The 26406-nt window shown below is 39.7% G+C and overlaps 8 protein-coding genes and 2 non-coding genes across 13 annotated transcripts; 6 read left to right on the top strand and 4 right to left on the bottom strand.

Annotated features, from left to right (window-relative positions):
* Nucleotides 1-354: 354 nt before the first annotated feature.
* Nucleotides 355-1205, bottom strand: LOC111593880. 3 transcript variants are annotated; one of them, XM_023306947.2, is made up of 2 exons: nucleotides 1081-1205; nucleotides 355-965 (listed from the first exon to the last, which is right to left on the bottom strand). In XM_023306947.2, exon 2 carries the CDS (start codon nucleotides 852-854, stop codon nucleotides 459-461), a length of 396 nt encoding a protein of 131 aa, XP_023162715.1. In that variant the 5' UTR covers nucleotides 855-965; nucleotides 1081-1205; the 3' UTR covers nucleotides 355-458. The 3 variants fall into 3 exon arrangements, with proteins under 3 accessions (XP_023162715.1, XP_023162714.1, XP_023162713.1); XM_023306946.2 differs by having other exon boundaries at nucleotides 365-1010; XM_023306945.2 differs by having other exon boundaries at nucleotides 367-1001.
* A 3874-nt stretch (nucleotides 1206-5079) lies between these two features.
* LOC111593867 lies at nucleotides 5080-6712 on the top strand. Its single transcript, XM_023306927.2, has 2 exons — nucleotides 5080-5871; nucleotides 6615-6712. The coding sequence occupies exons 1-2, from the start codon at nucleotides 5153-5155 to the stop codon at nucleotides 6691-6693; spliced, it is 798 nt and encodes a 265-aa protein (XP_023162695.2). The 5' UTR covers nucleotides 5080-5152; the 3' UTR covers nucleotides 6694-6712.
* A 2261-nt stretch (nucleotides 6713-8973) lies between these two features.
* Nucleotides 8974-9047, top strand: Trnat-agu. Its single transcript has one exon. It is a non-coding gene; the product is annotated as a tRNA-Thr (tRNA).
* Nucleotides 9048-10169: 1122 nt separating this feature from the next.
* Trnat-agu lies at nucleotides 10170-10243 on the top strand. The gene has a single exon. It is a non-coding gene; the product is annotated as a tRNA-Thr (tRNA).
* Nucleotides 10244-10395: 152 nt separating this feature from the next.
* LOC111593943 (tctex1 domain-containing protein 2) lies at nucleotides 10396-11135 on the bottom strand. The gene is made up of 3 exons (XM_023307032.2): nucleotides 11100-11135; nucleotides 10694-11038; nucleotides 10396-10608 (listed from the first exon to the last, which is right to left on the bottom strand). The coding sequence occupies exons 1-3, from the start codon at nucleotides 11126-11128 to the stop codon at nucleotides 10443-10445; spliced, it is 540 nt and encodes a 179-aa protein (XP_023162800.1). The 5' UTR covers nucleotides 11129-11135; the 3' UTR covers nucleotides 10396-10442.
* Nucleotides 11136-15396: 4261 nt separating this feature from the next.
* LOC111593885 (protein late bloomer) lies at nucleotides 15397-17164 on the bottom strand. The gene is made up of 5 exons (XM_023306951.2): nucleotides 17010-17164; nucleotides 16519-16686; nucleotides 16294-16452; nucleotides 15626-15829; nucleotides 15397-15546 (listed from the first exon to the last, which is right to left on the bottom strand). The coding sequence occupies exons 1-5, from the start codon at nucleotides 17067-17069 to the stop codon at nucleotides 15475-15477; spliced, it is 663 nt and encodes a 220-aa protein (XP_023162719.1). The 5' UTR covers nucleotides 17070-17164; the 3' UTR covers nucleotides 15397-15474.
* A 975-nt stretch (nucleotides 17165-18139) lies between these two features.
* Nucleotides 18140-19409, top strand: LOC111593888 (protein late bloomer). Its single transcript, XM_023306955.2, has 5 exons — nucleotides 18140-18364; nucleotides 18434-18607; nucleotides 18667-18819; nucleotides 18873-19070; nucleotides 19127-19409. The coding sequence occupies exons 1-5, from the start codon at nucleotides 18305-18307 to the stop codon at nucleotides 19199-19201; spliced, it is 660 nt and encodes a 219-aa protein (XP_023162723.2). The 5' UTR covers nucleotides 18140-18304; the 3' UTR covers nucleotides 19202-19409.
* Nucleotides 19410-19595: 186 nt separating this feature from the next.
* LOC111593828 (polypeptide N-acetylgalactosaminyltransferase 3) lies at nucleotides 19596-23157 on the top strand. Of its 2 annotated transcripts, XM_023306861.2 has the most exons (6): nucleotides 19596-20113; nucleotides 20639-20739; nucleotides 20859-21039; nucleotides 21124-21290; nucleotides 21346-22607; nucleotides 22674-23157. In XM_023306861.2, exons 1-6 carry the CDS (start codon nucleotides 19980-19982, stop codon nucleotides 22833-22835), a joined length of 2007 nt encoding a protein of 668 aa, XP_023162629.1. In that variant the 5' UTR covers nucleotides 19596-19979; the 3' UTR covers nucleotides 22836-23157. The 2 variants fall into 2 exon arrangements, with proteins under 2 accessions (XP_023162629.1, XP_023162630.1); XM_023306862.2 differs by lacking the exons at nucleotides 19596-20113; nucleotides 20639-20739; nucleotides 20859-21039 and having other exon boundaries at nucleotides 21189-21294.
* Nucleotides 23158-23293: 136 nt separating this feature from the next.
* On the top strand, nucleotides 23294-24222 carry LOC111593967 (protein late bloomer). The gene is made up of 4 exons (XM_023307058.2): nucleotides 23294-23353; nucleotides 23412-23585; nucleotides 23646-23996; nucleotides 24067-24222. Exons 1-4 carry the CDS (start codon nucleotides 23294-23296, stop codon nucleotides 24220-24222), a joined length of 741 nt encoding a protein of 246 aa, XP_023162826.2.
* A 53-nt stretch (nucleotides 24223-24275) lies between these two features.
* On the bottom strand, nucleotides 24276-25867 carry LOC111593906 (protein late bloomer). The gene is made up of 5 exons (XM_023306977.2): nucleotides 25808-25867; nucleotides 24878-25060; nucleotides 24666-24821; nucleotides 24416-24610; nucleotides 24276-24350 (listed from the first exon to the last, which is right to left on the bottom strand). Exons 1-5 carry the CDS (start codon nucleotides 25865-25867, stop codon nucleotides 24279-24281), a joined length of 666 nt encoding a protein of 221 aa, XP_023162745.1. The 3' UTR covers nucleotides 24276-24278.
* Between the last annotated feature and the right edge of the window lie 539 nt (nucleotides 25868-26406).

Below are 26406 nucleotides of genomic sequence, written 5' to 3'. Positions count from 1 at the left end.
GGGCTTGGCATTTAAGATAAATGATCGCCTGCCAACAATGCGCACAAAGAAGAGTCACAAAAAGTTTGGTCACGTTCCTGCTATTTGGCGGCGCAGGCATATGCTACAATGGGGGTGGCTACCACTCTAAGGGGAAGCTGGGCGGGGCTAGAAAGTGGGGTGTGGCAACGTCTAGGTTGCATTTTACCTTGCCGCAATTTTAATATGAAGCACAAGTTTTAAAATTCAAGACACATGCAGAAGCTTAAACGTTTTAGAAATCTATTTTTCAAAATGCCAACTCCGGACAGTTGGTAAAGAGGCGGGAGCAGCGGGAGAGGCGGGCACATGTGTGCGTGCAAATTGCCAAACGTTGCGCGCATTTAATTGAAACGTCTGCATGGCCCAAGCACGGGAGGGAGGCAAGTGAAAGTATTTTTGCCAACTATGGGAACAAGCAAACATGTTTATTACTACGCTCAAAATAAGAACGATGCCAAATAAATGCTGATGGGCAGCAGCAATCCGTACAGGATATACAGCTCAATTTGCAGGACAGACATCGACTGCATCTGGTCGAGCGCCTTCTGTGCTGCCTTCAACTTGGTGCAGTGTTCGTAGAGGACCAGCGTGTGCCATATGATCGTGTGCTCGACCCACTGCACATGCTCCAACTGCTTGTAGAAATCGAAGAAGGTAAGTAGGTGCATCTGTTCGTGAATCTCGGTCAGCACTGTTTGTGGTAAATGCGTGTTCATTCTATTGATAACACTGACATCCAGCTCGGGCAACTGTAGCTCATTGAATAGCTCCTCACAAGCGACTAAAGAGTCCGGTTTTCTCATGCCCTGCAAACGTTCTAGCAGCTGACGCATCAACTGCTCCTGCTCGCTGGGCAAAACACCGCTTGAATCATCTAACAACTGCACCGCCTGGCCATAGCTACCACGACAAATTGAGGCGACAATCCCATTGGCCACTCTGCGCTGTTTGGGTGTTAGTGTGTGTGAAAAGGACATTGCCTGCAAAGGCTTAGTTATGCTCAATGGAATATGAAATCTTTTTTTTGTGGGTGCTATGCTTTTGTATTTGCATGCTTACCCCATGGATTGTGTAGGCGGAATTTTTAGGACTGTATTTCTTTCCAGTTTTTTGTATTACATATTTTTAGAATTTCAAATTTGGCAATTTTTTTCTTTAAGTCTGCTAAGTTTTACTGTGCTATGATTTAGTATAGCTTAACAATACCTGGCATTAAGCTCAGCATCTATGTTAAAAATTTCCTGTTCGACGAACTAATGATAAGAACATCTGCTGTTATGGGTACTGCTGTCAAGTTCCGCTATTGCAGTCAGACTGTTGCAATGTAATTTACTGCGCTTTGCTGTTAAGCCCGGATACCACTCTCATTATGTTTAAATGTCCCTGCTGAGCCGAAACTCAATGTTGAAAAATATCCCATATCGAATACAGAATATGCACTTCTTACATAGCTTAAGTCGCTGTTAATTTACTGCACTTTGCTGTTAAGCCCTGAAACCACTCTCATGTTAAACTATTCCAGCTGAACCGAAACTCATTGTCGAAAAATATCCCATACCGAATACAGAAAATGCACTTACATAGTTTAAGCTGCTGTTAATTTACGGCACTTTGCTGTTAAGCCCTGAAACCACTTTCATTATGTTAAACTATTCCAGCTGAGCCGAAACTCATTGTCGAAAAATATCCCATATCGACTACACAGTATGCTCTTCTTAAATACCTTAAGTCGCTGTTAAACCTTCTACTGTTAAGCCCGGCACTCATTATGTTAAAATTTCCCAACGGCTGCTTGCATTAAAGGTTTTTGTTCCCCACATTGTTATTATTACCATTCCTTGTATATATTTTTTTTCCATATCAACTACTTTGCTAAAGTTGAAAACGTGCCCCAAACTTGACATTGCCATGCAGCTTGATGAGGGCAGGCGCGACTGCCTCCCGGCTACAGGGCCCATAAATCGAGCCACATATGGACGACATTACAAGTGGCTGCCGTCTGTGCGCCCAATTCAAATGGAAATCAAAGTGGGCGTTCATGAGTTAAACACTCCAGCAACAGCGTGGGGCGGCCAGGTCCTATGCAGGTCCTGCCAGGAAGTTGAAATGTGACAAAGTCGCTGGCAATGCGCGCACTTGTGGTTTACGACCTAAGCTTCAGCTCTTTTTTGCCCAGACTCAAGTGTGGCCAGAGGGTGGGCTATAAAATGGCGCAACGTTTCCGCTTTTGACTGCCACATTGCTCAAAAATTTATTATTCTCATCTAGATGAGTTCATTATTTTGCAGCATGTTCCATATGGCATGTGGAATGCGAGATGTGGAATGTAAACTGTAGCAAGTAGAGTGAATGTCGAATGCGAGAACAATTTAATTTTATTGTTTTGCACATAAATTTTTCGGTTTGCCATACGCCAGAATTATGCATTGTTTTTGCACATTGGCAGAAAGAGAAAAGCGAAATACAGACAACTATTTTCCTGCACACCGACCAATAAATGCCCTTACAGGTATAATTCGCAAACTTTATGACAATAAATTATTTCTTACTTGTAATTTAATGAAGCCAATTTTCGTACAGTGTAAAAGCACAGCACACATAAAAAACAATGAATCAAGCATATTTCACTTAGTTTTACATATCTCAGCAAGCTGAGTGGGAAAACCAATTCATAAACTCACGCGACGCATTGTAAACACACCTTGTGCTATATATTTTAACTAATTCTGATTTTAAACTATTTTCGATACACGCGGCGCAGATTCGACCGATCAAAACGAACGACGCGCCCGTACTAAATAGCTTAATTTAGTACGCTCTCAGCTGCACACGCAACTCAGATAATGGGATAAAAAGTATTTGCAACCAATAGGATCCATTTGCTTGACTTCTCCCTGCTCTAGCATTCGCATTACGTGCTCCCTGGTGTTGGTGCTCCAAACATATAACGGGATCAAATGAGTGAGGAGTAAATGATAAAAGAAGAGATTCACAATTTGCATTAGCTGTGAGGGCGCTCTATCTCTGCTTTTCTCTTTGCATTTATCCCTTATGCGTTCGACATTTATCACGGCATCTAACGGGATCAAAAGTGTGAGGAGTAAATGTTGAACGAAGAGATTCACAACTTGCTTTAGCTGTGAGGGCTCTCTATATCTGCATTTCTCATTGCATTGATCAGTGGATTCGCTTATGAGTTCCACATTTTATGATACAGTTAAAATGCTCGCTGCAAGTGTATTCAAGGGAAATTCCTATAAAAATCTGAGACACACACATATGTGTGAGTGGGTGGGTGGCATAAACAGTTGCCTGCTGGCCCTATAATTGAGTCACGTTTGGCCGGGGCTTAAAGGCGTCTCTGTAAAATATTCAGATTTATGCCGCGTATTGGAAACATGTATATCTAAATATGTGTACGGGTATATCTATATAAACAAATTGTTGTGCGAGTGTGTGATGTGATTTATGTAAGCAATATTCCTGATTGCATATTAGCAAAGTCTGCGATTTGAACATTCAATATTTTATGGCGCTTGTACGCAGAGTAGACAGAAAGCGAATCTGTTGAAAATTTGAGTTATTATTTATCTTTATATCAAGCTAAGTCTGGGAGTCATTTGATATACTCGTTGCAAGACTTGAACCCTTAACTGCGTTTACTTGTTTTTCTGTCCAGTTTAACTGAAACCCGATTAGAAAATCCAGCCACGCCCACTTCAGTGCATATCACAGCAAACGTTAAGACCACAAATAAACCTATTTTGTACGTTGTTATTAAAGTAATATGGACAAACGCTCTGACTGCCATTTCTGGCTACGTGTTTATAATGCCAATCCAAGTTTCGACAACCCCCTCAGAGACGCACACACTCACACGACCATCAATAAACAGAAACTAATACACGGACAGGAATCAAAATGCGTGCTGGCACCCCAAAAAAATAATGTTCCAATGCAGAGCTCCAGAATAGGAAAAAAATTTAATTTATCTGTATCAGTTGCACGTGGAAGCAACTGAAAGTCAGAGCTGACAGCCGGCAGAAGCAGGATTAGGCAGGAGGAGAGCCGTGGCAGGAGGAGCTGCAGTGCCGAATGCCGACACAGCTGGAGGAACACATGTTTCAACAAATTCATCTGCCATGTCACAATGCGCAACGGTATGCAGAATTTTTGGGGGCGGGCCACCCCAATGTTATTGACATGGATATGGATATGGTTTAGAGGGGGGTGCTAGGGCGCTAGTTTCTGTTTTGGCCCGGCTGCACGTGACAAGACTCAACGAAAAGTGAAACTTTCTGTGCAAATATTTTCAAGGCAAACAGCTTGCACTTAAAGTCAGCCATGGCCTCCCATTTGCTCCACTTCGCCTCCCTTGCCAGACTGTCCCTTTAAGCTGTTTGTGTCATTAATCAAATGGTGCCCAATAGCGCGTCAGCGGCTGCCAACCCTTTCAACCCCCTTGACTGATAACTTTGCCTTTTGATACCCTGTGTTAAAGGGCTGCTGCTTAAAGGGGGGTTCAGTCAGCTGTGAATATGATATCGAGACTGAAGATTGGCTATAAGAGTTATTCAGTAACATTCAAAAGAACTGGTTCATTGAAGTAAATGAACTTGTGAGTTGAGAGAGAGAGCAAAGAAGAAAGAATGAGAATGACTCAGAGAAAAGAAGATTACGAGAGGGACAGGAGCAGAAAGAGAGAGTTGACACACTAGCAAATACCCTGCACTCTACTAAAACATCCGCTCGTCTGTCTTTTCCTACAGGGTATCTACCAGTCCAGCAACAATCTCTCTGCCTAGCTGTTGCCTCAGTTTCCGGTTGTTAGAAACCTATTTTTGAAATATGAACTTTTTGAGTTCTTCTTCCTTCTGCTGACGAATGCCGACAGTCATTAATAAATTAGGGGTTAAAACATCGGTGGGGGTGGCTTGAGCTTGGGTGGTTTGGCGGTGCTGAAAAGTTGTTTATTTAATTGAAAGTGAAACGAGGGCAGCAGATTTGTTTAACTCAATTAAATAGGAGTCGAAAACGTAGGCGGGCAACTGTCGAGCTTACGATCCGGCCAGTTGCTGTCAAGTCGAGTTAAGTTAAATTCAATATACAGTTATAGTTACCGTTTGTAAATATGAATAAAATTGTTAGCTATTGGTATAAAGGTAACACGTGTCAAGCGGCGGGCTTGATTAGTCCAGAGGAGAGCGAAATACTGACCTCCAGCTATGACTATGATTCTATTGATGTGGAGGAGCCAGATCTGGACACGCCCTACGAGCAGCTGGAGAAGATTAAAACCCGTCTAAAGGAACTGCGAGACCAGCTGATCTACACACCGCCCGATCCTTGCGAGCTGGACGGCGCCAGCCTCTCCCCCAAAGAGGACACTTGCTTCCTCACCGTGAGGCAACTGCAACTGCAGCAGCTGCGTCGCAGCAACTGCCTGCTGCGCTGCCAGCTGCAGAGTCGCATGCAGCACTTGCACAGGGCACGCAAGCAGCTGCTACTGGTCCAGGACATGCGCTGCCAGCTGAGCAGCCAGCTGGAGAAGATGATCGCCGAGATAAACGTGTTGGAGGAGTTCAAAGTCTCGGCCCAGCATCAGTTCGGGCTCTGCATCGAACGAAATGAGCAGATCAAGACGAGCAAAATCGATCGACAGGAATTCAGTGAGAGGATACACGATATGTATTTCCGCAGAGTGGGCTCCATGCGCGCGCTGGTGCCCCTCGATTGCCATATGGAACTACGCTACACCCTGAACATCGAGCTCATACTCGTCCGCATATTTCTGAATGATGTCTTCGCCAATTTGACTGAGGAGTTTAAGTTATACAGTCAGAGTATAAGGTGAGTGTTAATGTATATAATATATATAGCTTTATAGAAACATCCAATACATAGAAGCCTAGCAACATAGAGATACGTGAACGCATTCATACTGCTTTTCTCTGCATTCCTTAGTAACTACAATTTGCTACTACTCTTTACTCTTGCTATTTACTACTATTGAGTCATAGACCTATACTATATGCCTACTATCTCTACTCTTTACTACTATTAAACTCTGTTTTCTGCTATTTAATAATTTATACTACTTTTTAGTACTATATACGGCTTTTTGCTAAAATATACTACTTTTTAGTACTATATACTACTATTTACAATATACTACTTTTTAGTACCATAAACTATTTACAACTTTATACTACACTTTACTACTTTTTAATACATATATATAAATATATAATATATACTTCCATTTACGACTACATACTACCTTTTTCTACTTTTTAGTACCATATACTACTATTTACTACTATATACTACATTTTGCTACTTTTTAGTAATATAAACCATAGACTACTCTGCTGCCTTTTAATACTATATACTACTATTTACTACAGTATACTACTTTTTAGTACCATATACTATTTTTTGCTACCTTTGAGTACTATATACTACTTTTTACTACTGCATACTATATTATACTACTATATACTACTTTCTACTTCATTTCAGTACTATATACTGCAATTTACTACTATTTCTATTATTACTACAGCTTATCCTCAATTTGTTTCTATTTTCAGAAATTGTTGTTTTGGAAAAATTATCAAACGCAAGAAAGATATAAACAAATGTGCAAAGTTGAAGAATAAAACGCTCTGACCCGAGTTTCGTTCATTAATTGCTTCACATTTTTGTTTTTCCTTTTCATTTTCATTTTCATTTGCGTTTTATTGGCAGACTTTTTGGCGCTCGGTTCTAATTGCTTTTGAAATGTCGCTCAATTAAGATTATTGGCGCTTGGCGGCTTTTATGGCACTTGTGTGGGCTGCTCTACGTCTCCCTCGCCCACTCCTGCTCTCGCGTAATAATTATAAAATTTCAACAGAAATTGGCTCAGAAATTGCTTCAGATTAATGGCGTTAAAGTTACAATATCATAGCAGCAATCCCGCTCGCCCTGGCTCGCCTCTACCCTCACACATCCTGCCGCTCGCCACATTCTAATCCTGCCACACAAATGTACGCATTCCCACCAGGATAAGAAGCTGCAGCTAAATACGAAATGGCATCAGATAAAAACAAAGCAGATTTGTCTCCCACACACAACAGCGAAAAACCCTGAAAAATCAAAAAAAAAAACAAAAAAAAAAGAAACGAAAATGGAGCTCTTGACAGCCCGCAGCTAAGCCAAAGGCAAGCCAACACATTGACATTGGGCTCCACATCTTCCAGCTACTCCCACTCCTTGTCCACTTTGTCCATAGCCTTGTCGAACTGCGTAAAAACTCAATTGCCGCGCACTGCCAGACAGGCACCAAAAGGCACAAACTATGCGTTGAGATCGAGTCTGTTGCTCTCTCCCTCTCTCTCTCTCTCTCTATCCCTTTTTTGAGCTCTATATATAGTCGGGGCTAAGGCTACATTGGGTTAAATGCGCCTCAGTCCTGGTGAGAGATAGCGCCAAACGGCTAAAGCGAATTTATTGGAGTCATGTCCTGATAAGCATTCGCTTCAATTCCATGCCAAATTACAATGTTACATGCCCGAAAAGCGATTAACGGCGGTTCAGCGCACTGCGAATACTCTTTCAAATATAGTTGACTGTAGAGTGAAAGTTTATAGTTTGATTTTATAAAATAAATTTACAAAATATTGAACTAGTTGACATAAAGTAAAATTTTGATTATAATAAAATGTTGAAAGGTAAGTAGCTCGAGGTCAACGTTCGATATGATCTCAAGTCTCCATAGCTAAATATTGAATTTTCTTTTATTTATTTAGTTACGTTTTCCTTGTCAAGTCTAACTAGAGCATCTTCGTTGGCTGCTCCTATTTGTTGCAGGGTATACAAAACATAGATAGACACATCGAGATACAGGCAACGTAACAACACATCAGACTACATGGCTGATACACAGGAAACGCATTAGATACTTTTAGGTACACAGACTAGAGCTGGCTGGGCATGTGTTGACTGGGCTAGACCTGGACACTGGACCCTGGACCCTGGTCCCTGGTTAACTGTGGCGGCTGCTGCTGCTGTTGTTGGCTGTGCGATAAAAATCTGCGTAAAATGATGCGGCAATTTGATGAGCAACTAACTTCAGGCAATTAGTTTGGTCGAAACGCAGCTACAGTTGGAGTTAGAAGTTGGTAATTGGGAATTAGAAGTTTGTCGTGCGTGTTTAACTGTTGCGCTACTCAATAAAGGGGGGCAATTGTTATTGGAACGGGAATTGTTAGTAGTAAGCCTAATGGCATTTAGTGTTAATGTGTTTAGCAACTGTTTCAAGGTTCGCTTGATTTATGTGCAGACATAAGGAAGAAACTTTAAAGATAGGCTGCACACAGGTTTGCCTTATGCACGAATCGAAGACAAACTCCATCCACAAATGGCAAAAGAGCCCAAAGAAAAGTCTTTGACAGTAGCCACATTCAGTGGAGAATGGGAGTTTGTGTATGCCTTTCAGCTATTTTTATGCTGTTTAGCAGGCGAACTCAAAGATACATTACAAGTGCTCAAGTTCTCTGACATGCGTGTGTGTGAGTAGCCGCAAGAGTACAAATAATTTCCATTTGGCCAACATTTGCATTTATCTTCAGCTCCACATAGACAAACATGCCCACCGCCAGCTGCACAAGTATGTGTGCGAAGAAAGAGAGCGAGAGCGGGAGAACGCGGCAGAGAGCGGGAGATATGTCTACTTATAAATACTTTGACGACTGGCGCAAGTTGTAGATAAATATGGCATAGATTACATAACTAGTTCTTGCAGCCAAACAAAAGTTTGCCTACCCACCCTACCGCGCTGCCTCTCGTTCTAAATATACAGCTATTTTCCTTGGCGCTTTTCTGTGCCTGTGCACAGTTATTCATGATTCTGTTCTTGAACTTTGTCCAGCCACCTTTTTTAGGGCATTTGACGAGCACATCTCGCATGGCGCCGTGGCTTAGTTGGTTAAAGCGCCTGTCTAGTAAACAGGAGATCGTGAGTTCGAATCTCGCCGGGGCCTTCGAAACGAACTGTGTGTGCAACAGTTGAATTTTTTTCAAAAGAAAATATTTTTCAATTAGAAAATTCAACAGCATCTGCTTGCCGGTTGCCATTTGCCATTGACATTTATTGTTGTTTCCGTTTTCCGTCCGTACGTGTGTTGCCATAACTGTTGTTATTGTTGTTTGCCATTAACATGGCTACAATTGCCTCAATAATTGTTTCCATTATCGTTAAAATCAGCCATGGCACTTGCTGCTGCAAACAAAAAATAGCCATAAAAGTTTGCAGTGCTGAAAAAAAGCTTAAATGTAAAAAAGCTTTTCTTTATTTAGCTTTTTCTAACAGCGACACGGCTGATAAGCCGAACTATATGTTATATGTAAGGCATTTACTTTTTATAATCAAATAAATATAGTGCGAAAAGATAAGGTAATTGTTACAATATACCCTATAAAATGAGTGTTCTTGGGAAAATTTAAAAAAATGTAAATTTCAAATGACATAATCCATTTAAACTTGATTTTTGTTCTACATATAATTTTATATCCAACAATTTCTTAAAACAATGTTTGATTTATAACTTAATCCAATATATTTATTGTAAATAAATTAATTTTTTATATTAACTAATATCACCTTTAAGTTCAGAATAAACATAATTCAGTTTCTACTAGTCTAAATATAAATAACTGAAAACAAAACCACATAAAAAATTTGCTATCTATAAATAAATTTTCAGTTTTTATTCATTCTTTTTATAATAATTATACCAATATATATGCTACATTTTCGATTTATATTTAAAAAAAATTAAATTGTTTGAATAACGATGTTATTTTTAATATTTAAAATTCAATTTTAATTTAGTTTCATAACAAAATCAGAACTTCAAGATATGATATGCACACATCCATCATACATACATATACCTCTATATAGATCTATCTCTCTTTCTCTCTCTCTAACTCACATTTCCATCAATATATATTATCTTGTTGTTTTCCTATATCTCTCACGGAACGAACATGTGAACAAATATTAATTTAAACAATGGACTTTTGAAGTCGACTGCTATAAATAGAAACCGAATGCAGATAAGTGCTCTTAAGCTCTCTATATTTACCAATGAAACCAGAAGGGCGCCGTGGCTTAGTTGGTTAAAGCGCCTGTCTAGTAAACAGGAGATCGTGAGTTCGAATCTCGCCGGGGCCTTCAGTAGATGAAATGAATCTACTTCAATTTTTTTTAATTAATTTTTTTATTTTTCAATTTCATATTTTTCTAAAATTTTGACTACATGCTAAATCGGTCTAATGTCTCTAAAACAGTCCTCAACTTCATTTAATTCTCAATTGGTTTGTGCACTGGCTAAAGCTTTTTGAATTTTCGCTTTTAGAACTTTCACTGGCATTTAGTCCTGATAGACTAGATACAAGACAGCAATCATGAAGTAGGTGGGTCGCTCGTAAACCAGTTGCGTAAAATTATCCCGCTTCTCATCCATCAGATGGCACATACGCTGATAGATGCCCTGATTCTGTTTCTCCACAATCGACAGCAGGCACACAATGCGATGGCTGTGTAAGGTATTTGTATAGATTTCAGTTTTAATGGGTTCAACTGGGTTGCCGATTTGTGGTTTATAGTTTTTGCAATACTCACCGTCTGTGGTTTAGCTTCTTGACCCGATCCCGTATCTCAGCGGCGAGACTCTCGACCAGCTGCAGCGCACGCCACGAATCGAAGTTGCGACTGAATCGATCCCACAGCAAACGCTCCTCAATGCAATCCTCAATAATTTTATGGGCACGTTCCATATTGAAATTGGTGTGAAAGAATTTCCAATCATTTTTGGGCTTCTCCTTACGCTCGCCGCCCTCGCCACCTCCACCGCCAGCCCCACCGCCTTCGCTTTGGTCGGCGCTCTGCAGCGCTCGCCGTCGACTCAACATGGACTCGGAGAGCAGCGCATTCATTCGATTGGTGGTCCGCACCGAGGCGGTGATGCTGCAGGGGAAAATGGAAAGCTAAAGGCGTTAATTAAAGCACAGCCACAGCGAGCACATACCGCGTCTTCATTGCGCTCCAGGTGGACATGGCCGTAGTGCCAGACATAACTATATATATATATATATATATTATATTATTAACAAAAGATACTGGCTAAGGTTAAACAAATTCCATGCACTGCTATCTGCACACTGACAGCCACAATGACGATGACGATGTCTCGGCACTGACATGCCGACACGCCGAGCACATCAGGCTGTCGTCCCCCCTGCTGGCAGCGCCATATCCATATAGTCGGATCGGAATTTTGTTGGTTTTGGAGGCGAACTCTTCCGGCTTGCGTGCCGCTTATCATAAAGTCAAAGGCAGCGCTCCAATTGCAATTGGCGATGTGGGTGTCATCACCATGCAGAGGAGGCAACACACATTCAAAGTGTTGCCCCATACAACCCGCTCTCTCGCTGTCTCCCTCTCTCCACCTGGTCTCTGAGCCCAGTGTTGGGGTCGGGCAAATTACTTGAGCTCTGAGCTATGAACACGCGAAGCCTTTCGAGTTGATGACTTTTGATCGGTTTTGGTCTGGAACCACCTTTAGCGAGGTGGCGCATCCGGCTGTTCGAAATCGCGGCTATTGTGCGGTTTACGGGCAAAGTTCAAGTACTTTGATTGCATTTACGACACTTGGCGAAACAGCGATGCCCCACGAATCCAACATAAAATTCGTATAAATATCGCTGCCATAGCGTATTCAAAGTTCGTGCTGCTGTTAACTGATAGTTATTACTCTATATGCCATTCACACACACATTATATATTTATATATATATAATTTATATATTTACAATTTATGTACTTATTAAATTGATAAGACCCACAGCAATATTTGCAATTCGAACGAATGCGCTCTGATTGTATTGGGGTAGTGCATGGGTAATGCATGCCGGTTTATTTACAGTGCTGGGCAGCCGAATAGAACAGGTGCACCATGATTTGATTGATCTAATAAAGTATCAAATTCAGAAAAGTTCTAATGAATCTATCACTCATTATTAATAGTACTAAAATAGTATTATTTATTATCTGCTTAATTAATCGACATTTCCTTTGATTGTTTGGATAATATATAAATATATGAATAAATAAATAAATAAATAAATAAATAAATAAATAAATAAATAAATAAAGGCTTTTCCTTTATGTCTTCTATTACCTGTCAGTTGAGTTGAGAGAGAGAGATAGAGAGCATTAGAGAAATAGTTATAAGCACTACTTTTTCTCTAATGCTCTCTCTCTCTCTCTCTCTCTCTCTCTCTTTCACGTGTATTGTGGTCTTTCTAAAGTATTATCCTTATTATTCGCTGTCAGACTCTCTCTCTTCCCTTTTCGCTCTCAATCTCTTTACATATCTCTCTCTGTCACACCAACTCTCTGTCGAGTGGTTTCTTTCGCCCTCTTTGTGCCGCTCTTTCTCATATCTGTCAATCTGCCCCACTGGCTTTACCTTTTTCTCCACACCTGTTTCTCCTTCTCTGCATATCTCTCTCCTACTCTCGCTCTCTCTCTCCTCTCACACTCGCTCTATTATGTTCCCTCTCATTCTTTCTCTTCTTCAAGTTCATCATGACTCTCTTCCAGCATTTCCTCAACAACTATCCCATCCGAATTATAGTTAGCTTTTTCAATTTGAACGCTTAAAGATTTCAGAGCAGATACGAAAATTGAAGGAAGTTGCCGCATCACCAGCAGCAATAAATCTTTTATTACTTAAGCAATAAAATGTAAATGTGTCTGTGTGTGTGTGTGTGGGATAACTAAATATAATAGAGCAGTCGAACCACATTCACATGTGCGGCAATAGTTGTTAAGGGCGAAGTTTCACTGTAATGTCTGCCACGGGGCAGTTACCTGGGTTTACTAATTGCCGAGCACAAAGTTTACGACACGTGAATATGTGCCAAAATTAAGGAGCGACGGTGGCAACAAATTAACCAATTTCGTTGCTGCCACCCGCACACAAGGCCAAACACGAAGCGCAAATGTTGACGACTTTTATTTGCATATAAACTTACGCTTGCATGCGACTCATGAGGCGCCTCCAATTATGCTACGCTTTGCACTGCCTGACGAACTGACTAACTGGCTAATAGATGGGCCGGCTGACTGGCTGACTGACTGTTAGCCGAATTATATTTTTGGCAAAACTGCACGTGAGCTCGTCTCAAAAGTGACTGGCTTCTAACTACGCTAAACATAAAAGCGCAAAGCCAAACCCCAAAAATGAAAACAAAAATAAGTAAGAGTGTCCCAAATGGACTTGCACGACTAGCAGACACCCCTCACAAAAGGCTGAGCTGCGCTTGCAAGCTGAATTTATGGGCTACTTTGGAATTGTGAAGACTCCAACTTGTGAGCTATGCTTAAGTAACTGAAACTTGATATCGATTTAAACGCAAAAAGTTATCGATCATTTGTGTGTAGGACTTAGCTTCCTGAATTGATAGACCTCTGCAAGTCTCTTGATCTAATAAGTGCCAATATGAACGACGTTAGAGATGCGATAGAATCCAATCAAATCGAATACAATCAATCAATCAATCTCACTCACGACTAAATATTCTATATAATATCAGCTATGCCTTCATCTATCTGCTACATACGCCCAACAACACCATAATATACCCTTTGAAGATGGACAGTTAGGGTATGCAAAAAAACTAAAGTCAAGGCAGCGCGCACTCACTTGCTCTAACGGTAAGCCAAGGTGTTTGCTACCCTTGCTTAGAAAGGGTTAGGGAATGCCAGCAGCAGCAGAGAGTGGAGCTGGGGGAGTAGTTACAGCTAACCCCACCTGCCCCTACAGATGGTATCTTCAATCGTTTCTAGCTTGGATTTCAGTGGCATGTCTAAGGACAACTCAGACTATTTTATAGAGCGGTTCATATGTGTGTCTGAGTGTATTTGTGTGTGCGTTGTCTAAATTCTATTTATTTTGAGTAATTTAGTTTATATTTGTTGTATGCATGTGCTACACACACACACACAGTTAGCTGTGTGGCAATTAAAAACTTAGGTTACAAACTGTCGACACAGCTGCATGCAGAACCGTTTACTTTGACAGGTGTGTATGTGTGTGTGTGTGTGTGTATGTGATCGCGTGCCTGAATTCGCGTTGAACATATCCACTTAAGAATTGCATTTAAAAATCCACAAAAATCAAGGCTCTGCATGTGTGCACCGTTTAGCTGTGTTAGCCAAAAGTTTTGAATTTGACACATGCTTAGAGCACAAAATATGATATATGGGTTACAATATAATAGATAGAAGTGGGTTGCCAGGGTAAAGAAAATTTAGTAGATAAAAATAGGTTAAAGCTAATTTGAGTAGCCAAATAAATGAAAGTTTTTAAATTTACTTTACAAATATTACTATAAATTTCTATATGATTAAACTCTCTGAACATGCTGAAAGGTTCTTGCAGCTATAAATGAAATCTTTTCTATGAAGCTCCTAAAGACTATGACAGTTTAAATGGCTTCATCATATACATTTTATAAAATAGTCGAACTAGCTCAACAAATTTGCAGCTCAAAATCATAAAAATTTTAAAAATTTTGATATATTTTATAAACTTTCAACAAGCTATTAACAGCCAAAAAAATCGAGTCTCTGTATTATAATCTCAGCGGCGAGTCTCTGTATGGTATATAGAATTTTGTTCTTAAATAAATTATAACTGCAAACTTATAACATTCATAAAATACGATATTTATGAGCTCCCAAATAATAAAACCTAATAAATCAAAATTAAAAATAAAAATAAAATAAATAAAATATTATAATATTATCATTTGACTTTTATGTTTCTTAAAACCCACACGAATTTACCTTTGTTCTAGCACTTTATATTTTTAAATTTATATGTTATTAATTAACGTAGTGTTTAATGAGCAGCCTCAGTTGATGCATCTTGCCTCACATATTATATTTATATACAAGTTTCATTCAAATTTACAATTTATTTATATGTTAATTTCAATTACTTTATTAATTTGCTAACTATCTCCTCTATATCGCCAATCAGCTGTGATTTCCATCTAAAGAACAATGTCTAACAAAGTCAAGTTGAAGTGTTTTGTTATTGATATTTATATAATATAATTTAGATATATATATATATATATATATATATATATATAGAATCGGTTTTTCTAGCTGATAGACTTTGTTTCAAAACGTGTATTCTGATCCAATATAAGATCATTTATCTTTATCTGGTCAAGACTTAGTGCATATAAACAAATAAGCCAGCCAAAAAATAATAACAAATAAATAATTATTTAGCTTAATTAAAATACTTTATTAGTTTCTACTCAAACTCCTGGAACATTTTTGAAGTATAAAATTATGCAAATGGAACATATTTAGGAACTCGCCTAATATCTGGAACGACGTTGCTCGTTGTTGAAGTGAATGCCCAAAATCGTGGCACACACAAAGGCAGCGGCCTGAAAAAATGGAAAGATAGTTAAGGTTGAGTCAATAGAGTGAATATATACATATATTCATAGAGATAAGTGCACATACCTCAACGGCTATCAAAATCCAGCCAAATACCCTAACCAATTTAATGGCCTGCTCGTAGAAATCGATCAATTTGTTTAAGCAGCCATCGGGGTAAACTGTGTGGGTAGACGTAGTAGTGGTGCTATTTGTTACATAACAGCTGGTCGGCAGTGTTAGATTCGATTTGGTATAGTCAATGGGACCAGATATGCCGCAACATTTGAACTGTTAAAGAGAAATATACGATTAGAAATATGTCTAAGAATATCAGAAACTCAAGAAAATTTGCTCAGATATTTATATGAATAATGTTAGAAAAATTCTAATGTATTTATAGATAAATATTTAAAAATATTTTATCAATAGCACAATAAAAAAAAAGTCTAAGAAAAATTCTAGGAATCATATTATAACTATTAATATATATTATTGGAAAAAAATCTCGCATTCTAGCTTCTAAAATAATAAAAAAATGTGTTTATAAATGAAGAAAAATATAAAAAAAAAACTCTAAAAAAATGCATAAAAAACCAAAAGAAAATTCTAACTAAAAATATATATTTACTAAAAATAAGTATACCAAAAATAGCAATATATCTACACATTTTCTACCTATTCTAGTAATTATACAAATTCTAATTTATCTAAAAAAGTAAGTTCTAAAATCGTTTAAATTATCTAAAACTTACCGTCGTCTGATAGATGGCCATGGCATCCGTGCCATTCTGCTGCTTGCTCCAGGCAGTATTCAATAGTTCATGCGCGATCTGCGATTCATCAATATTCCTCACATAGGCAAAGCACAGCACGGCGGACAACACCAAGATGATCAGCATAATAATTGAATACTACAAAGCCAAATATAGAGCTTAAAGTCAAAATATGTAAAGATATATTTATATGCATTTAGTTACCATCCAGGTGAGGCATGTGTTTTGCTTGATGGCGCCACAGCAGCCAAAGAATGAGATCAGAAAGACAATCGAACCGATCACAATGAAGAATATAACAATGGGGCGTGTCTCCTCTGCAACATCTTTAAGGGCAATCGAGTTAACCACAACAACGGTAATGCCCAAAATCTGAAAAAAAACTCAATTAAGTTCAAGTTGAGGAAATCGGTTATGAAATAACACTTTGTTCCATTTAGATAGTAGTATGTGTCAGACAGGTAAACAGCTTTGGAAATTATTTAATTTTTTCCACTGTGCCGCACCCAGGTGTCTATCTATATGTGCATAAATACAATGTACACTCACAGCCCATACATCATATGTGTATATGCCACTGATAACAAAAAATTGGCTGAACTTTGATGCTGACTAACTGCGTTTCAGTTCGAATTAATTACAATTAGCTTTTTTGTTTTCCATTGTTTTTTTCTTCATTTTCATTTGTTACTCACCGCGCAGAGAGCATTGAATATGAAAACAAGATATTTGATCAATGCCGTTGCACAACCCATTTTGCTATTGTTCTATGTTATAGTGTTATAAACGACTGTATCGAAAATCGATGCACCTCTGTCGCTGACGGCTTTTTTAGACTGAATTACTAAAAAACTGCCGAGTGCCGCTTCACCGTCAGTTAGTTGCGATAATAATTGTATGGGTAGTTATTGTGTGAGAGCGTTTAAAATGAACAAAAATATAATAATAAGAGGCTACACTGCGAGAAATGCCACATTGCCAACGTGAGGCAAAGCCCTAGAGACTTTGCTTATCAGATATTTGCCAAAGCCCCCATTTCTGTTTAACTCAATATAACGAATGACTTATTTTCAAGACTCTGAGTTATACACAACATTCATATAGTTGACACGCCCATGAACATGGTTGAGATGATGTCATTGCAAATATACATGCACCAAAGTAGGCAGATAACATATTAGCTGAGGCTTAAAAATTAAAGTGAAATGCAAGGGGAATATGCTTAGAATGGCGTAAAAAATATAGAAAATAAATCAACAAATTTTTTCAACTGAAAAATTAGTGGAATACGAATTTTTGTTTTTTTTTTTTTTAATTAAATTTAAATCAAATCACTTGTGGATCAATGCACAGATGAAATGAAAAAATTATGAAAATAAAAACAAATTGAAATAAAGAGGAATTCGATGAGCAAGCATGTTAAACATAAGTGGAACACAGATATGCTACCCAAGCTAAATAGAGTGGAGTTAGGGTAATACACAGTCTGGTTTACCCGCTGAACATTGTCTAAGCCAATTTGCTGATAACACCGCTTGCTAATTCAACCCACTCATAGACAAAAAATATTTCATTCTGACAATGTTAACTAACTCAACTCGCAAACTCAAATTCCTATAACTGTTTAAGTGTAATTGTATAATTTAGTTCTGCTTGGCAGCTGGCACCTTTGGAGTGCATATCAAACATGCGATCTAATTATGAGCTGAGTGCAATAGCCGATCTGTTACTCACATATATACAACCATATCAATTTGAGCGATAATTTATTGACGCTTGCCAAAGCTGTTTCAGACTGTTTTTTATCGCCTTATCAGCTAGAGCTGTGGAGCTTCAACATGTTATTTGTGTTATCTCAATATGCCTTTAAGCTAGAAAAGTGGACACTGCGGACTAACATTTGTGTGCTTCATTTGATTTTGGTATTATTTTCATTTTCCTCGTGCTCAGTTGAATTCAATTGGTTAGAATATTCGCATCCAGAAAAAGCATGAGTTGCGGTACTAAGACCCTCAAAATCGCTTCGTTCGTACTGGATTTTCTTTGCTGTGTGAGTGATTAACGAATACATCAAGAGTTATCAGTTAGCCTGAGAGTGAAGGTTGTGCATTTCTATCAGGTTTTTGGAGCACTATCCATAGCTGCTTGCTCGTATGCCCTAGCCGTGTTCCCGCAAAGTCTGGCCATACGCATACCCTGCATTTTGGGCATAGTGTTGGGTATACTGCTCTTCGGCAGCACCATCTATGGCTGCATTGCGGCACTGCGTGAGGACATTCGCCTTAACTGGATTGTGAGTAGCGGATCTATTTCAGTATTTGAGTATATAAATTGATTTATTTTCCCTTTAAGTATGTCGCCATTTTGTTAGCATTGATATGCGCACAAATTACCGTTATATTCGCGCAACCAATCAACTTTCAATTGTTGGCCAATGAGACGATCCACATTGCCTGGCAGCAGCAACTGTACAGCAATGACAGCATGTCCTACTATGAAATCAAGGTAGAACGAACTATAATTGAATTACATAAGTTTCATTATTATTTGTTATCCAGTATCACTGTTGCGGCAAGTCGGGACCTCTGGATTATGCTTCGAGCAGGTTGCGCGTACCCGCTAGCTGTTATTTAAATCAGAATTCGAGCATTGCAACGGATTTATATACCACGGGTTGTGACCAACGGTTGGCTGCTGCGTTTGTCATGGGCACCCGATATGAGCGCACCACTGATTGGTCTGTTGTGGGTCTCGAAGTAAGTTGTATCCATCTATATACTCTACTGGCTTCATTAACTAATTCAAATTGCAGTTACTAACTGTCATAGTTGCCGGACTGTTTGCCATTACGTTACAAAATGCGGAGCGTAGACGTCTGTATCGTTAACTTCAACTCATGGCTGACAATATGAACAGTATTCAAAGTTGTACAAAAGTTATACTTTTTGTTTTGTCTTGTAAATAATTTTATCAAAACCTTTACAAGCTTTATCTGCTTGAAAACTAAAGAAACTGAAGAGAGCGCCACCTGTTGTGTTTTTAGGTTACTAGTAATATGAATTTGTTATTTGTGCATAAGATGGGCACTGCTGTTAATGACATGATAATGTAATGAAATCTAATATTAATATATATGAATCAGTATTTGTACTTTAGGTAATATAAGAAAATTTAATAATTAAATTAACTCTTGAATGTTGAAATATCAGCAGCGCGGGAGAGCCTTGCCAACTGTGTTTTAATCTATTACCCGACCGCCACAATATATCGGACGCGTTATCGATATGTTGTTTACAAATATCAACACCATAAAAATATTGGCAATGCGCTTAACTTGTTTTCCGCTTTAAAAGTGAAGTTTCCAGCATTCAGCCAACATGTATTCATAACGCGTTGTTAATTAATACACACTCACGCACACCGCGCAGAGTGTAGAAGTTGTATACAGTGCATTGGTCGCGGCCAAGTTCGACGCTCGCAGCGAACAACTCCACAGCACAATAAAATATAACGAAGAGATCAATTTGTATAGCCCCCAAAGAGAGGTTCAGAAATTGTTGCCGGTCATTAGCACGGCGTAGCTGAAGGCAACAACAACGTGTGCACGGACAGCTCTGTCCCGAGTAGAAAAAGAAAATAAATAACGTTTAGCTATACACGTCAAAATGGGTCTGCGTTTCCAGCAGCTAAAGAAGCTTTGGCTACTTTACCTATTTTTGTTGTTTTTTGCATTCTTCATGTTTGCAATTAGCATAAATTTATATGTGTCAAGTATACAAAACACTGACGCAGAGCCCCGGTGAGTGAGCCCACGAAATTGAATATAATCCATTGTTTTATTGTTTAACTATGAAAATAGTGAAATTTAACAAATTTTGCCACGAAGTTGCAGCCTGTCTATGGATGGCAAGCTATAAAACTTCATTTTCCTGAAGTGCCGTTGCATAATTTCCTTCAAGGCAAATAGTGTTGGCTGACTGACTAACTGAGTGACTGATTGTCTGATTGTCTGACTGACTAACTGGCTGACTACCTAACTGGCTAACTAACTGACTGACTTACTATCTCGGAGGCTTCTTAGCTGCTTGGCTGCTTAGCTGCTTAGCTGATGTTGCAAGTGGCTGTTGTTACACTCGAGTGGGTTGACTCGACTTCGTCTTCATCTCCATTTCCAGCCTTGCTTTCGATTTTTTTTTTTCGTGGCTACTTTGCATTTCTACTTGTATTGTTAAATGCTCAACATTATTGCCATTGTCATCTTTTGTTTGTTTTTTATATATTTATTTATTTATTTATCTCTATCGGATCCACTCATCGTGCGAAGTCATCCAAAACCGCCGCCAAAACGACGCTCGCTCTGGCCGTACAAAAATATTGTGGCTCACTATATTGGCAAGGGAGACATCTTCAGCAACATGACTGCAGGTTATTAAACCACATCAATGACACAATTCACAATCACACATGCAACAACATCAACAGTCAACATCGACAAAAAAACATAGAAAAAACAACTTTAATGTTCAATGACTATACATTTGCAGATGATTACAACATTAACCAGTTCGAGCCTAAACAGGGCGAGGGCGCCGATGGACGACCCGTAATAATTCCATTGCGAGATCGTTTTCGTATGCAGCGCTTCTTTAAGCTGAATAGCTTTAATATATTGGCCAGCGATCGCATACCACTAAATAGAACGCTCAAGGACTACAGAACGAATGAGTAAGTAGAGAGTGGAAACTTTTCAGTTAAATAAATGTTCAGATAAATAAATGTAAATGTATGTCTGTTTCCCTCCCTTTCGAGATGTCGGGACAAGCGTTATACTCAGAGCATGCCTACCACTTCGGTCATCATTGTTTTTCACAACGAGGCCTGGTCTGTGTTGCTGCGCACGATCACGAGCGTCATAAATCGATCGCCGCGACAACTGCTTAAGGAAATCATTTTAGTAGACGATGCCAGCGATCGCTGTAAGTAGCCAGTGACTCATAAAAGCTGTTACTTACCTACGCTTTATTTTTACAGCCTTTTTAAAGCGTCAGCTGGAGGCATACATCAAAGTGTTAACGGTACCCACGCGTTTGTATCGCATGAAGGAGCGCAGCGGCTTGGTGCCTGCTCGTTTAATGGGTGCCCAGCATGCGCGTGGAGATGTGCTCACTTTTTTGGATGCACATTGCGAATGCTCGCGAGGCTGGCTGGAGCCACTGCTGGCACGCATCCAGGAATCCCGCAAGGTTGTCATTTGCCCAGTTATTGATATCATATCTGATGATAACTTTAGTTATACGAAAACCTTTGAGAACCACTGGGGCGCCTTTAATTGGCAACTGAGCTTCCGCTGGTTCTCCTCCGATCGCAAGCAAAGACAAACTAACGTTAAAGACAACAAAGACAGCACGGCTCCAATAGCCACGCCGGGCATGGCTGGTGGATTGTTTGCCATCGATCGCAAATACTTTTACGAAATGGGCGCCTACGATAGCGATATGCGCATCTGGGGCGGCGAGAATGTGGAGATGTCCTTTCGCATTTGGCAATGTGGCGGACGCATCGAGATCAGCCCTTGCTCCCATGTGGGTCACATATTCCGCAGCAGCACACCGTACACATTCCCTGGCGGCATGAGTGAGGTCCTCACCGCGAATCTGGCACGGGCTGCGACTGTCTGGATGGACGACTGGCAATACTTTGTAATGCTTTATACGGCTGGACTCTCGCTAAGCGCACGGGATAAGGTGAATGTGACGGAGCGCTTGGCATTGCGCGAAAAATTGCACTGCAAACCATTTTCCTGGTACCTCGAGAATATATGGCCAGAGCATTTCTTTCCTGCTCCGGATCGATTCTTCGGCAAAATAATATGGCTGGATGGTGAGACGGAATGCGCACAAGCGTACAGTAAGCACATGAAGAACTTGCCGGGACGTGCGCTGTCGCGCGAATGGAAACGAGCGTTTGACGAGATCGACACGAAGGCCGAGGAATTTATGTCGCTAATTGACTTAGAGCGCGACAAGTGCCTGCGGCCACTAAACGAAGATGCGCCGCGCACCTCGCTGCAACCGGTGACAGTGGGCGATTGTTCATCGCATGCACAAACAATGGACATGTTCGTCATTACGCCTAAGGGTCAGATAATGACAAATGATAATGTTTGCCTCACATATCGCCCGCCCAAAAATGGGGCATTTAAACTGTTGAAAAATCGGAATGCAACGAGCTCCAATGTGATGCTGACGCAGTGCATTACCGATCCAAGCCAGCAATGGACCTATGACATGGACGTGAGTAATCAGATAGACAGATTCTTAATTAATTACAAGCTAATCTGTGTTTACTCTCCCTTACAGACACAACAAATATCGCACCGTGACACAAAGCTGTGTCTTACACTCAAATCGGCGACAAATACGCGCAGCCAGAAGGTGGAAAAGGTGGTGCTTAGTATGGAATGTAACTTCAAGGATATAACACAAAAGTGGGGACTTATACCGCTGCCATGGCGCATGTGAAGCAACATTTATGATTAAACGAAACTAATCCCCTGCCAGCGATCTAACACAATGTGATATTTATTGAAATTGTTTAATGACCCCACGCACTCATAAACACGAACACAATCACTTGTTCGTATATTGTACACCGGGACACGCCCTCTTGAATTGTTTTAAGTGTTTGCCTGGGAGCTTTTCTCCAACTTTATTGGTACTCTATGCAATTCTATGTCATATTTATTAAGTGAAAATTTATAGGAAATTTTAAGGCAACACAAGAAAAACAAAAAAAGTAACAAGTACTTTACATTTTATATTACACTTTAATAAAAACGAATAATACCGTAGAAAGTGTCACTGTGCTATCTTCACCTTTCGTATTTGTCTTAATATATATAATATAGTCCATATAGATTATGAGCTCTTGCATCTGCTTTAAAATGAAAGCAACTGTTGCAGATTGGCTCATTCGCAAGATGATCTGCTGCTACAACACAATTAAGTACACTGGACTCTTGTCCAATTTGCTGTACATGGTGAGGTTGCACTTGGCATTTACAGGCTATTAATTATTAATTAATTGCTCTCTTACAGCTGCTGGCCATAGGCGTAATGTCAGCAGGTGGATTGGGCCTGCAAATGGCGCAGCCAAATACGCCGGAGCATACGTACTTTGTGGAAAGCCTGGTGCTTGGTGCTACCATCTGCACCATTGTCATATTTGGCTGCTATGGCCTGGTCAGTGATTTGCTTAGTGTGAATATAATTGTGAGTGCAAAAAATTTATATATACTTGGATAGCACATGCTCATCTGGTTTGCCTTTCAGTTCACCTGCTTCATTTTGATCGTGCTCGGCTTGGAGTATTTACAGCTGTACAACTACCAGCCGCACAGTCGTTATAGAAGCACTACGCAACAGCTGGAGCTGACAGTGGCCTGGCATGACTTGGAGAAGCAGCCGCAATCGATGCAACAGTATGAACAGCAGCACCACTGCTGCGGTTACAACAATGCCAGCGACTACAAGGCTATGCATTTGTCCATACCCAAAAGCTGTTATCAGCTTGGCAGCGATGAACAGCTTTTTACACGCGGCTGCCTAACGACATTGAAGCATAGCCACAGTCGCATAGAGCAGAGCGATAAGCTCTTCATATGGTGCATCATTGGCCTTGAGGTAAAGCCCAGTCGCAGCTGCCAGTTCACTGACCTTCAATAACAATAACAAATTATTTGTATACCCACAGATATTTATACTGGTGCAGACGATTGTGTTGAGCGGGCTGCTTTATAAGCTGAGACGGCGCGAGCGACTCGCACGACAGCAGGTGCCGCCAGGTGTGCGCCGCGAGCCGCGCGCCAATCATGTGGGCTCGCGTGCCCAGCTGCTGGACAATGTTTGAGTTTAGAGATCATATCAAATAAGTCGTTTATTGTATTATATAAAAAATCGTAAATGCTAGTAGGCATAGCGACGAGGTTTGTTGGTCAGCTGACAGCACAGCGTAATGCCCAAAATAATGCCTACAATCTGTAGAAGAGAATTACATATATAAATAAGAGAGGATAAGTTACAGTCGATATTATTTAACTCACTTCATAGCCAATGAGCCCACAGTGCACCCACTTCTCAAAGCGATAGATTAACAAATGGGCACGTTTTACAGCTGACATGCAGCCCTCTGTATAGGGATAGAGAGCATGCACACCATCCATGGTATGGAAACAGCTTTGTGGCGCACGCATGGTGGTCGTATAATCTGAGAAACCCTTGTTGCCGCAGCACTCATACTAAATAGATTTATATTACCATTATATTCCTTCTTCCCATTCACATGATACATACCCTTTGCTCCAGCTGATGCATAGCACCGGAATGCGACAGCTCCTTGAGCCAAATGCCCATAACAAACTCCTCTGTGGCATTTACATGTCTGGCCTCATTGTAATGCACCAGTCGATAAATGTGAGCGCCAATCAAGCACACCAACAAAACCAAGTGCTGAGTATAAGAAATATGTTAATTGAGCTCATTTATAATTAATCTATTAAACTCACCACAACCAGCACCTTGATAGAGCCGAGAAAGGCGCCCGAGCAGCCGATGACAGCAGCCAGGATTAGGCTACCAGCCATGGCCAGTTGCCTGATCTTCTCAAAATCAATGTGAGTCGCAGAGCCCTCGTCCAGCTTATAGAGCAATTCATAGACACCGGCTAAGGCAGCCAGGCTGCCAATTAGCTGAGAACATAAAAGAAAAATTAATGAACAAAATAAAAATCATGTGAATTAATAACGCGTCACAAAACAAAAAGAAAAGAAGAAAATAAAATTAAAAACAGAAATCAAGCCAAAAAAATTAATGAGAAAATACAATGAAAATGTTTTCTGTCTTTTTGTCAGGCCAAAATAAAAACAAATATTAACGCATGGAATTACTGGCGGCTTTATTTTTAAATGCCCAGCGAGACACACACACACATACACAGACATCATCTCACACACAGATATAAGTGCGAAAAATGTAGCAATAATTAAAAATAAGTAAAGTGACAACTTGTCTGGGCGCAATGGAAGCAGGAGATTTGTTTGCTGCCAAATTGGCTATATATAAAGGCCATATAAAAACATGTATATGAATATATACATATGCATATGTTATATATATATATATGTATATGCATTTCAAAGTGAAGTGATTGTTGATTAAATGAACTTAATTATGTATAGCTTATATGTATAGCTGTGCAGCTTCATCAGCTTTAACTGCACATCACTTATACGCACTGTGTGGCTTAACGAGCATATTACTCATAAGCAACGTGAGTCAAGCGGCAAACTACTTGTTAATGGAAAAACTTGAGAAAAATTTGTATAAATGCTAATGAGCCTACACATGTCAGCATAGTTTTTATTAATGTTCACATGTTTTTATTTGTACACAATGAAAATGACTAAAAATTTATTAATTGAAAAAGAAAAACTCACCAAAGTAAATGTATTGAATACCACGGCCGTCCATTGCAGACACACCTGCAGTGTGGGCATTTTTGGTAGCAGCAACTAATTCGTCTTAAATTTAAGCTAAAATATTCTCTCTTTATATTTTTTTTTATATGTTTTTAAATAATTGTTTTATGGCATACGTCGCGTAGTGTGTAGAGTCTCCAATCCGTACGAAGACGCGCGCGCTTCTGTTAATGCTTTTTCGGCTGCCAAGAGAACTCAACTCGTTCAGTCTGAAGAAGAACTGCGAAATGTTTACAAAAGCGTTGAGTGGTTGCCGTACGGTCGGTTTTTCTTTTTTGCTTTTTTCTTTTCGGTCGTTACTCAAGAGACACATCCCCAGCAGCTGTCCCGCCCAAGTCCCGCGCAGAGACGTTCGCCAGTTTCGCATGTATATTTATATGCGTCTTTATAGGCAGCCCATATATCTATTTACTTAGACGCATCTACTCAGCTATGCTGTCTATAGCTATAAGTAGTTTTGGAATATGTACAACAACAATTGGGGAAAGCTAAGTAAAGAAAACACAAAATACAAATTTATAGACCATTTAATTGTATCGTATCGTATCGTATCAATT

Source organism: Drosophila hydei, unplaced genomic scaffold, assembly GCF_003285905.1.
Source record: "Drosophila hydei strain 15085-1641.00,03,60 unplaced genomic scaffold, DhydRS2 tig00008122-arrow-pilon, whole genome shotgun sequence".
Taxonomy (NCBI): domain Eukaryota; kingdom Metazoa; phylum Arthropoda; class Insecta; order Diptera; family Drosophilidae; genus Drosophila; species Drosophila hydei.
Note: the sequence above shows the minus strand (reverse complement) of the source record. Positions and strands in the feature narration are given on the sequence as shown.

What these genes read in the sequence shown, in the direction of transcription:
- LOC111593867 (XM_023306927.2), top strand. Translation starts at nt 5,153, where the DNA reads ATGAATAAAATTGTTAGCTATTGGTATAAAGGTAACACGTGTCAAGCG. An exon ending in TTATACAGTCAGAGTATAAG is followed by an intron (nt 5,872 to 6,614) that starts GTGAGTGTTAAT and finishes TTCTATTTTCAG; the next exon opens with AAATTGTTGTTTTGGAAAAA.
- LOC111593967 (XM_023307058.2), top strand. Translation starts at nt 23,294, where the DNA reads ATGATCTGCTGCTACAACACAATTAAGTACACTGGACTCTTGTCCAAT. An exon ending in TGCTTAGTGTGAATATAATT is followed by an intron (nt 23,586 to 23,645) that starts GTGAGTGCAAAA and finishes TTTGCCTTTCAG; the next exon opens with TTCACCTGCTTCATTTTGAT. An exon ending in GGTGCATCATTGGCCTTGAG is followed by an intron (nt 23,997 to 24,066) that starts GTAAAGCCCAGT and finishes GTATACCCACAG; the next exon opens with ATATTTATACTGGTGCAGAC.
- LOC111593943 (XM_023307032.2), bottom strand. Translation starts at nt 11,128, where the DNA reads ATGTCCACCTGGAGCGCAATGAAGACGCG. An exon ending in TGGAGCGCAATGAAGACGCG is followed by an intron (nt 11,039 to 11,099) that starts GTATGTGCTCGC and finishes TTTCCCCTGCAG; the next exon opens with CATCACCGCCTCGGTGCGGA. An exon ending in AAGAAGCTAAACCACAGACG is followed by an intron (nt 10,609 to 10,693) that starts GTGAGTATTGCA and finishes TACCTTACACAG; the next exon opens with CCATCGCATTGTGTGCCTGC.
- LOC111593885 (XM_023306951.2), bottom strand. Translation starts at nt 17,069, where the DNA reads ATGGGTTGTGCAACGGCATTGATCAAATATCTTGTTTTCATATTCAAT. An exon ending in TGGCCATCTATCAGACGACG is followed by an intron (nt 15,830 to 16,293) that starts GTAAGTTTTAGA and finishes TCTCTTTAACAG; the next exon opens with TTCAAATGTTGCGGCATATC. An exon ending in GGATTTTGATAGCCGTTGAG is followed by an intron (nt 15,547 to 15,625) that starts GTATGTGCACTT and finishes CCATTTTTTCAG; the next exon opens with GCCGCTGCCTTTGTGTGTGC.
- LOC111593880 (XM_023306946.2), bottom strand. Translation starts at nt 998, where the DNA reads ATGTCCTTTTCACACACACTAACACCCAAACAGCGCAGAGTGGCCAAT.
- LOC111593828 (XM_023306861.2), top strand. Translation starts at nt 19,980, where the DNA reads ATGGGTCTGCGTTTCCAGCAGCTAAAGAAGCTTTGGCTACTTTACCTA. An exon ending in AGACGATGCCAGCGATCGCT is followed by an intron (nt 21,291 to 21,345) that starts GTAAGTAGCCAG and finishes TTATTTTTACAG; the next exon opens with CCTTTTTAAAGCGTCAGCTG. An exon ending in AATGGACCTATGACATGGAC is followed by an intron (nt 22,608 to 22,673) that starts GTGAGTAATCAG and finishes TCTCCCTTACAG; the next exon opens with ACACAACAAATATCGCACCG.
- LOC111593906 (XM_023306977.2), bottom strand. Translation starts at nt 25,867, where the DNA reads ATGCCCACACTGCAGGTGTGTCTGCAATGGACGGCCGTGGTATTCAAT. An exon ending in CTATCAAGGTGCTGGTTGTG is followed by an intron (nt 24,822 to 24,877) that starts GTGAGTTTAATA and finishes TCTTATACTCAG; the next exon opens with CACTTGGTTTTGTTGGTGTG. An exon ending in TGCATCAGCTGGAGCAAAGG is followed by an intron (nt 24,611 to 24,665) that starts GTATGTATCATG and finishes AAATCTATTTAG; the next exon opens with TATGAGTGCTGCGGCAACAA.
- LOC111593888 (XM_023306955.2), top strand. Translation starts at nt 18,305, where the DNA reads ATGAGTTGCGGTACTAAGACCCTCAAAATCGCTTCGTTCGTACTGGAT. An exon ending in TACTGGATTTTCTTTGCTGT is followed by an intron (nt 18,365 to 18,433) that starts GTGAGTGATTAA and finishes CATTTCTATCAG; the next exon opens with GTTTTTGGAGCACTATCCAT. An exon ending in TGTCCTACTATGAAATCAAG is followed by an intron (nt 18,820 to 18,872) that starts GTAGAACGAACT and finishes TTTGTTATCCAG; the next exon opens with TATCACTGTTGCGGCAAGTC.